Here is a 10,399-nt window from a genome sequence, read left to right as displayed (position 1 = left end):
TCATTCGTTCTGTTTTTCACCTTTTTATCTATACATTTAAAAAAATGAAAGAATCTAAATCTACAGCCCCACTTTTTCTTGAAGGAGTAATTGAAAGACTCGTGAAGATAAATTGTTTATTATTGGGTTTCTTTGTGCTGATCTCCAGTGAGATACACAATACAATTAGAGGACAAAATTTGAATATCAAATTCTACAGTAGAAACTTAAGGTGTCTAGAAGGTAATTTCCAGTTCATTTCTGTGCGTTTGTGTGTTTTCATTACATTCTGTACTTGCGTGAGCAGGCAATAGATTATATGCTGTCAATATATCTTAGGTTCAGGTCACGGCCAAATTTATTAAATATCTGATCTGTGGCAGTCACATAATGAGTGGCATGATGTGGCAGTGCAAATTTAAGACACCTTTCAGACAGTTCTGGCCAAACAAATTTCTTATGCTCATGAATAAACCCAGTACACAATAAAAAGACTTTATATCTACAGCTAGAATTCAAAACATGCATATCTGTACAGTTCTGCATTTTCACCCTTGTTTTGACAAAATTGCAACAACTGGCCAAACAATACCATAGAGCCTTAGAAATGCAACCTTTGCCATTTGAATTTCTAGGATCCAATCATTACAAATGTAGACAGTCAATTAAAGGAAACGGGGAGGTTTTAACAGTCAGATCATGTATCAAAGCAACAAATCTGAAATAGTTCTTATAAATACAAATATGTGATAGGGTTGTCACCACCTTTAATTTAGCTATCGTTGAAATTCATTGCTGTCACCGAATCACTACACTGACACCCATGTCAAAACACATGCAAAAAGGCAAAACCCATCACGTTTCATCTTTGGTGTTCTACATTTCTGTGTAGCACCGATAAACCCACATTGTTCTGTAGCCTAACAAACACCATATCAGTAAAAAGAGATATATTAAGCGAACATTGGTTTTTATTTTGATCTATAGATATAGATGTGGTTCAAAATGCCGTGGTAGGCTAAACTGTCAGTGTGCAGAGGTTGGACCATGCTGATATCAGGCAACATTCTTAAGCATGTCAGACATCAGTACTAGTTACTCTAGTACAAACTGGAACAGTCAACCAGGTTCCACCCCGGTACGTCTGGTTAGTTTACATTCAACAAATACAGCCCTTCTAATGGTTGTTTGTGTCGTGTTTCCTTCTGTGTTCTTATTCTATCGTGTCTTCGCTAATGTTAGCGTGGTAAGGCATTGGGAAGGAAAGCACCATTTGCGAGGGCTGGGGGTAAAAAAGGTGCACCTGAATTCACAGTGTAAAACAACAGCTACAATAATCTGGGGCATCTTAAGTAGGGATGCGGTTGGCAAGGATCGATCTGCTTTCCAGTTAGTTTTGCTAACTTTTCTTCACAATTCTGGTTGGTTACCTTCTTAAAACCTCAGTAGCAAAAACGCACTGTGGTTCAAAGACAGAACCCTTTCATCTATCCATGCGAGTTGGACAAGTTAGCAAAACAGGCTACTGGGAATGCAGCCAGGTATTAAGGCAATAGCAAAACTAGTAAGGGTCCATCAAGTCTACAAGGATTCTAAAAAGGACTGGAAAGCTAAAGTTCAAACATGCTACGAATGATACAAACACTAAGCTAGAACGAAAGCTACTCCCCAGTTAAAAAAGATTGGGGGGCACCAACATTTATGTACATTGACTGCTACAAGTGTAAATAGAGATACACTGATACAACGGCCCGAGTACAAACTTCAAAACATTACGCAATATACAAGCACATTAAGATCCAAAATGGTGATCAATCGGAATTAGCGATACGAGAGTTACTACAGAGCGTTAGTATTGCGCTAATATAAAAAACACAAGTTACTTCCACTCACGAGTTCACACTAATGTAACTAGCCAGTCTTTTCACACTGGTTCTATATATTCCTCAAAAGAAGGAATCGCAACCACTGACATCCAACTAATACACAAGAAAGCAGTCGACACTGTTTTTCATCTACACAATCACGTCTTCACAGTTACACCCCTTTTTGATCAGTGTGTTTTTTACGCAAATTAGAAGTTAAGCAGCTGTTGGTTAGTTTCTGACGTCAGTCTTTTTCAAAAAGTCACGCTAGTATAAAGTTTGCTAAGACACAAATACCTGCATATATGTGTAACAATCTTTTCACATTGCCATGTGAAAGCAAGGCAAATATATACAGATCGTGAAAAACTAAAAACAACTTCCAAAATGTGCAAAAGTAAAAATAAGACAAATCCTTCATGATCCTGATTCAAAAGCAAATTCCAAACAACTATCTTACTGTAACAACGTATGGAAACAGTCTAGATAAAGCATATTAATAGGATTATCCAATATCACTTGTTTCTGTAAACATTAGAATCACAAATCATCTGACTGCTGAAAACTTAGCTCCCACAAAAGTTGCAATTCTGTCATTATTTATTGACCCTCATGTCCTTCCAAATCTTTATTTGACTCTTCAGAACATCTGATAGCAGGCATACATCTGGGAGACATCTACTGTCAGATGTCTGTAATATGTTTATGATTTAGAATGGCTGTAAAACTGCATTTTATAAGACTTTTCTTATATGTTTTTACAGAGCAGATGTTTTTCAGATCTCCAGATCTTTGGCAGACATGACATCTTACAGACGTACCTGTGCTATCTGGGTCATTTCTCACCTGTGCACGCTCTCTATGTTTGTCAGTTTTGGCATGAACACTGGAGCATCATGATTCAATATCAAGTTGTTTTCACTAAACTCAATTGGACAACATTTACTGACACTCTTGGGCGTTAGTCATGATTAAATGGATTCAGAGGAAATTCATATGGGTTTAGAGCGACACGTGGCTGAGTAGATAATGACATATTTTAGTCAGTTTTTAGTCAAGTAATCCTTTAAGTATGCATTTGTCTGAGCTAATCTTAAGAAGGTAAACAACAAGACTGTGCTGCAGTACAGTGAGGGAGTCTATAAACATCCTTTACAAACTAGTGATTTCTCGAGTTTCTTAGTCCCGAGTCCATTTTTGACGGTTTTCTTTTACGTAGCAAAATTGTTGCAGACAGGCTTTAACACTTAAATAAATAAAATGATATTAAGCTGGATTCAAACAGTCACATTAGTACTTCAAAAGGGCCGCTCTGTGAAACATAGTTTTAAACTTTGCCCCTTTAGTTTACGCGATGTGTTTTAGGTTACACAGCATTTTCCTCTGTCGGAGGCTCAGCATTAGGAGGCTGGAGAAGAGTCTGTTGAACTGAAAAATAACATTTGTGAGCTTATTATTCAATATGAAAAATGGACATAAAATATAAGCAGATCCATATGTCTACATTAACTCTACACAAATTATAATCATCCTCACATTACTATATTCATTTTAGAGATATAATAAAAGCCATGCATTAGAATAAAAATCCTAACTTTAGAACCGTTTGGGCACCATAAATGCACTGTGCTTCTAATGCTATAAATAACTTTGATAAAATTAATTAAGGATAAACAAAATAACTGGATAGTTACATATCATTATATTGAAATTTGTATAATTTATCCAGTTTCATAAAACTACTGTATCTGTCTCATAAACAGGGGTATCTACCTTGTGGCTCCTGCGCTACTACAGCATCTGGAGCATCTGCCTTCACCATATCCGCGTTCAGGCTCTCTGTGAAAAGACCGAGCCCATTAAACGTGATTATAAGTTATTTAAAATGAATTTGATGTGGTGAATTTAAAAGCAAAACAAACTCTTACGCTGTATGCCGAAGCATAGCTTCTTCTTCTGATAGGAGATGTAGCTGCTCACCGCGCCAACCAGCGCCATGGCAACGGCACTTACGATACCAGCGATGGTACCGGTCTCAGCCATGGTGTCTGGAATAAAAAACATACAATAGCTCACAACAAAATAATATTTAAGTAAGCTAACGTGGCTAAATGTAACTTATCCTTTTTATACCGTGGTTATTTTCATCAGCAGGATCCAAATCATTGCCTTCAGTTCCTCGTCCACCTGAAGACACATGAAGTATGTCAGTTATTGCGGTTTTATTTGACTTGTTTGATTCTCTCACAACATGTGAGATTGTGATGCTTTGCGAATAAGGTAAGTCACCTTTGCCTTTGTCTGGTTTATAGGTATTGTCATTGCCAATATCAGCAAGGTCACCGTCTGAGAATCCACCAGCTGAAAATGAAAGACAAAAATTTGCCTAAGAGCAACATGATATGTATTGCAATGTTGGCTCTTCTAATTAAGAGCTCCCTAAATTATCTAAACAAAAATCCCTCAGTAGGAAAATGCCCAAAAAGTCTGAAACCCCAAACTGGTAGGAAGCAGAGATGCTGATACAATCCAGAGCAAGCAAAGAAACAACCAATCTGGATAATAAAACCCAATATCAGTGCAAAGTTTGCTGCAGATGCCAGAGATTAGGAGCCACATAATTATAAAACAAGAGATTAGGAGACTGTGGTCATTAGGTAAACACAATAAGACTACGCAGCCCATTAGATGTTGGAGGTTTTAATGTGATTTCAGTATGAAGCAATTCTTCCAGTTAAGAAGATTAAGACCAGATTTATCCCAGGCTGTATCACCCAAACATAGGTCGGTTTCTTACCATTAGTTCCACCTCCGCTATTGACTTGGCCATCCTCACGGCCCCCTCCTGCAATGCCTTTATCTAGCAGGGACATGAGATGCATCACCTCTGGCTATATTGGTATATTCACGCTGAATACCAATACAACTACATAGGTAACCCAGTAACTGTGAGCGTGATATTACTCTCTCACTTTAAACGTATGTGGCCGATGCCAATGGCGAGCTTCAAGATTTTATGAGCATTTACAGAAATGCAAGGAATGGATAAAAATGCAACCTTTCAACATGTTCAGGGAATCCAAGAGAAAACAGGCATAGTAAACCTATAGTCATTTCTTAAAGGGATAGTTCACCCAAACATTTTAATTCTGTCATGAATTACTCTCGAGTTGTTCCAAACCTGTATACATTTCTTTGTTTGGTTGAACACAGAGAACGATATTTGGACGAATGGCACCATTGACTACCATAGAAGGGAAAATGACAATGGTAGGCAAAAGTGCCCCAGAACTGTTTGCTTTTCTACATTATTCAAAATATCTTCTCTTGTGTTCACCAGAATAAGTAATTTTTCCTACTATAGTCAAAGGTGGCCATTGGAAGAACTCGAAGGTGAGTGGATGATGACAGTCCCTTTAATTATATGTCTTTTGAGAGAGGATAAATATGTTTGACCTCACTTTATTAATATATGACGGTTCATCATAAAACATTATAACATGTTGAGCAGCTAGTTTCTATCAATATTGTATGCCAGCATTGCATTAATTTAAGATGGCTGACTGAATCAAATCTATTAATTACAACAAACGAATGTAGAATGTGAACATATTAAAAAATACACACCATTTTTGCCCGAGTCTTTGCCCTTTCCTCTGATGTCATTGTCGGGATTTAAAGCATCGGCAAGATTGAAGTCATCAGGACCTGTCAGGCAAAACAAATGTGTCACTACTTAAGCTCAATACACCAAAGTGGAAATGAAAAACACCATGTGTGCTGTGGTGATACTATGGTACATTGATGGTACCATGCCACTGAAATCTGTGAAGACGAATACATGTGATTGTAAGATGTGATACTGAACTATACAACATAAGAAAAATGAAATTTGATGGAGCTGGTCAGCAACTTTGTACTGACAGAAGTGAAATTAAATTACATTAACATGCACTGAGACAGACAGTGAAGGACACTAAAACCAGATTGGTCGAGCTGGTTTACAGAAAAGATACTGTAAGTGCTAGAGCACACAAGTCAAAGGGCCAGAACCAACAAGAAAACATCCATTTGATTCTTCAGATGTTCCCAATGCAGTATCCCGTTGGAAGCCTTGTGAGATTTAACGGCTGTGTTCTGTGTGGAACTTGCATTTGTTTCTCTATCTGGATATAGTTATTTTGTGAGGGTAGGTGCACTGTGCATTATATTTCAACCTAACCACAAAAAATAGGCTATGCTTATGTGTGTGAAACATTAAATAGCTCAAAAAGTCATGTTTTTAATTCACTGTGAATTGGATGTACTTGATGTTATGATCATAATGGAGACATTCCCTTTCTATTGTTTTTGACAAGTTAACTTACTAAGTGTACACTTTCTAACGTGTTGTATATTCAAAGCTGTCATGATTCCGCCTCTTTTTGATCATGTTTTCTTAGTCTTGTGGCAGGATCATGACAGACCCACGTGTTTAGTGTGAGAGAGACATGGCATTGTTTGTTTTGGCATGCCATGCGCTCTCTCCGATCAAGTGTTTGTACCTGTCCTCTCGTTTCCTCATTAGTGATTGTTAATGATTTCATGCCCCGCCCCTCGTGTTTTCAGTCCTGTGCTGCTGCGTTGTGCCATGTATCCGTGTATTGTTCCTGTCTGCCCTATTGCCTTGTTGCCCTGATGTTTGCTGTTCCCCTTGAGGTTGGTGTTTTTTATTTTGGACTTTGTCCAAAAATTTGTTTATTCCTTGTATTGAATTCCTGTTTCCCCATCGTGGGATTATTATTTAAATAAATGTATTTTTGTCCACTTGGCTGCCTGCAATTGGGTTCTTCCCTCCTTCCTGACACAAACCATGATACTAAAAATGATAATCACATTAAAGGCGAGAATATATGATATCAAATCATATATTTTGGCCTCTCGCTCGACTAGTGTTGAAAATAAAAATCTTCATGCCACAAATGAACACACACATGAGGGCAGTTCAACTGGGGAACTGACAGCACAGTACACACCAGACTGTTTCCGAGGGTGAACAGAGGTTTGGAGAGGTTTAGTGGTTGTACGGGGCAACAGACCCGGCCGAATGGTGGAATCAAAGAAATCTGTGTATGGCTCTTCTGTTAGTAGAGGTTAATAAGTTAATATGTTAGTATTTATAAATTGTTTCGCATATACAGTGCATAGAGTGGATGTCCACCAATGAGTACAACATGTAAATAATAAAATCATTATCTTTCACACTCAAATCTTTCAAAAGTTCTGACATACCTTCCAACACACATACAAGACAATATATTCTTGTCATTACACAATACAAATCCTCTTTTAACTTTTCCAAAATAAACACTTTACTGAGTATTTTCTGTCAATATTGGCCCGTTTCATTTAATTAACAAGAGATATGTTTGGGCAGACCAGGATACTGATTTCAAGGGCATCGTGGGATTTTATGTTCCAGTGTTTATTTGAGAGAGTTAGTGGGACGTTTTACACTTTACACAGCCATCAGAAGCAGGAACAGAGGGAGGGATTCGGTCTTCTCACCTGTTTGTTTGGGGTTGGGTTTTACTGGATTCTTTACTGGGACTGTGGGCTGAACAGGACGCTTGGGTGTGGGTTTCACTGTTGAACACCATAAAAATTTGAATTGTCATTCATTGGTAGCAAGTCATAAGATTTGATCATCACATTTGCTGTGCTTGGTACATTGTTATTAATGAATTGTAAATGAATTAAATTTATTTAACCTTCACCGCCTGCTGGTTCCACTTTAGGAGCTGAAGTAGCTGTAAAAAATGCTAAATAAATGTCCATCTGATGCAAAGATGTAACTGTAAGCTACGCCATAACATTGACCAAAAAAAGAGAAGCTTTTAGCTGAAACAGTGCATCAGTCATACTTACGTGGTTTATCATCCAATGCATCTGCCAAATCCAGATCCTGACAAATTCCTGTTACACACACAAATAGGAAAAACGTAATTACATGATGCAGAAATAAATACTAAATGGCTATTTAAATAAACAAGCGTGTATTGCATTGTTAATTAAGCCTAAACTAGACGTATGCATAAAGAATCGAGCATTTCTTTTTACCATACTTTTATGCATCATTTTAGTTATGCCTATAATTGCATGCATCCCTTGTATCTTTTGTATGATTATTTTATCGGTCCCCAATTGCGAAAAGGTTCTAATGCTAATACTGCCTGTGATGTTCAGCTTCACTAGAGATTCTTTATGAAACTAATTCCACAGCAGTGCTGTTGCATTCCGGTATTTTAACAAAGATGTTAAAATGACAGCAACGCATTCTTGCAGCACAAAGAAACTTTTGTGTTAATGTTGCACAAAACAAAGACATTTCTGTAAAATGTCATTTTTACTGTACATTGTTCTGTAGTAAGTCAGCTAACTCTTGTGCAGTAATGTCCTGCATTTATTTTTAGCCCGGGGTCCATGCGGGTCAGTCTTCTTCTCAAAGAGTACTTTTAAATGTATCCATCTACTTGTTTTTCTATCTCTCTTGTACATTATTTGGCAGCTTTCTGGTGCAGTCATCACTGCACACCAGGTTTAGCAACAGGACCATGTAGCAGTGCCAAAGCCAGCTCAGCGTTAGTCGCACTGTTGTGCGATCAATACATCATGTAACAGTCCCATGATTTTACCATTGACAACAGGCACCTGCAGGTTTACATATTATGTGTTTGATTAAATCTGCTTTTCAAACAGTGGTAACTGCACTCTCATGCATAAGCAATGATGTTTCAGGTGAGTGGTTGTTGACATGGATCTGCTTACACATACAACAGAGGGTGTGGCTGACAAGTAAACAGGGAGGAGGCATTCATTTCAGTGGGGGCTTTAGATTTAGGCAGGGTTTTCCTAAATAAAAGGCGGGGTGCACACCATCCTCTTAATTTTCCAAGTAGTCTCACGGCATAGCATGTCATTCCTTTACTTAAGTTGTTTTAATTTCGTAAGCCTACATGATATTTACTTTTAGAACCTCACAGATTTTGTCAGATATTAGTAATTGCACCTCAGTGAACTCATTTGACCCCACAGACAGAAAGAGACACCCCCTGTCTTAGAATGATGGTATCGCCCTATCTTCCGCAGTCTCCAAAAATTCCAGCCTCATATGCCCTACCTGAGCGCATTGTGCCTTCATGTACGCATGCGCTCTGACTCCAAACTCCCCGACGTACCTGTTCTGAGCTATTCCGAATTAAAGACTGTATTGAATTCACAATGTTCCCTAAATATTACACTTTCTTGCAGTAAATCGGTATTATATGCTATTGTAAGCTAGGGAACGAATATTGCCGTGTTGATTTCCAAACAAAACTGTATAAAATGGGCAGAAAGTGTAGATTCGAGATATTGTCCTCCCCTATTCAGCATACCAAATAAAAAAGGTCAATCATCTTCCATTATAAACGACAACAGGCAAAAGCCCTCACTGATTCTTTTTTTCAACATGACAAATATTTCAAGTATTTATACAGATTCCTTTTGGCGACAGATTTAATAATAAAAATGATTCTCGTACACAAAGTATCTCGCACATGCAACCAGGCGATAAAATAAAAATGCCCGTTTCTTTGTGTATGTGGATTCACCCAATCGTCGTAATGAATTGTCATTCGATGAGCCTCATGTCATGCACAGCACGGTGGCGATGGCTAGACCCAGACATATGATCGAGACAGTGTTGCTACAGATGTTAAAACGCAACCCCAGCGCTCACTAGACGCGAATCTCCGAGTGATCAGCTTTCAGTACTGAATACAAGAGCAAAAAGATTGACTTAAAGTCTATATGCATAACGGTTTTCCACAGTGCCGGTGTTTCCGGCCGGGCGACAGAAATGATGAAGCGGGCATATGGCAAAGGGCTCAACAAAGAGGGGCGAAATGCTTACCTTTCACTACCAGCAGAGAAAAGATTGCCAGAAGCGTCCATGTCGAAAGCTTCCCCATGTTTAAAGCGTGATCTGGAACGCAACGATGGGAAATTTAAAACAGCACAATAAAATGCAATGCGATAATGACTTTTTGCCCTTGGCCCCCAGCGGATATTCGGACAGCTGCGGTCGCTTACTTTGATCAGAAATGCTCCGAGACAGAGACGAGTAACAGTCTGCAGTGCGAATGAGGCAGCGTGAGATTGGGCAGGCGCGTGCGGGATCACGTTACACCGGCTTTAGGGCGGTTCCTCGTGCTCTGCTTTGCATTTGCTTTCACACCGCACGCTGAAATAAACCATATAGGTCGTACAGATAAATACAAGTCTAAATAACATTTCCGTTTTATTTTAATAACATGATGGTTGTTATTCGAAAATGACACTCCCGGACGAAGGAAAAGACAAATTTGTTCCTGGTTCTAAAAATACGTGACTTGCTGAAAAAGTACTTTCTACAAGCTTAGAAAACGACCCTCTCAGCATGTTTATCACACGCAGCGGCGGGCTGTTTGAAGACATGAGATGGTGACCCTTCCCCATCTCAATATCTTTGAATGACTGAATTAGGTAATTGTGTG

General features: G+C 38.6%; 1 protein-coding gene across 2 annotated transcripts; it reads right to left on the bottom strand.

Annotated features, from left to right (window-relative positions):
• Window positions 1–101: 101 nt before the first annotated feature.
• On the bottom strand, window positions 102–10,107 carry cd99l2 (CD99 molecule-like 2). 2 transcript variants are annotated; one of them, XM_079460760.1, is made up of 12 exons: window positions 9,957–10,045; window positions 9,778–9,849; window positions 7,752–7,799; window positions 7,595–7,633; window positions 7,392–7,469; window positions 5,472–5,552; window positions 4,642–4,704; window positions 4,134–4,205; window positions 3,978–4,031; window positions 3,773–3,892; window positions 3,618–3,683; window positions 104–3,272 (listed from the first exon to the last, which is right to left on the bottom strand). In XM_079460760.1, the coding sequence occupies exons 2-12, from the start codon at window positions 9,833–9,835 to the stop codon at window positions 3,211–3,213; spliced, it is 741 nt and encodes a 246-aa protein (XP_079316886.1). In that variant the 5' UTR covers window positions 9,836–9,849; window positions 9,957–10,045; the 3' UTR covers window positions 104–3,210. The 2 variants fall into 2 exon arrangements, with proteins under 2 accessions (XP_079316887.1, XP_079316886.1); XM_079460761.1 differs by lacking the exon at window positions 4,642–4,704 and having other exon boundaries at window positions 102–3,272; window positions 9,957–10,107.
• Window positions 10,108–10,399: the final 292 nt, after the last annotated feature.

Source organism: Barbatula barbatula (genome assembly GCF_947034865.1).
Source record: "Barbatula barbatula genome assembly, chromosome: 1".
Taxonomy (NCBI): domain Eukaryota; kingdom Metazoa; phylum Chordata; class Actinopteri; order Cypriniformes; family Nemacheilidae; genus Barbatula; species Barbatula barbatula.
This window is presented reverse-complemented; position numbering and strand designations above follow the sequence as displayed.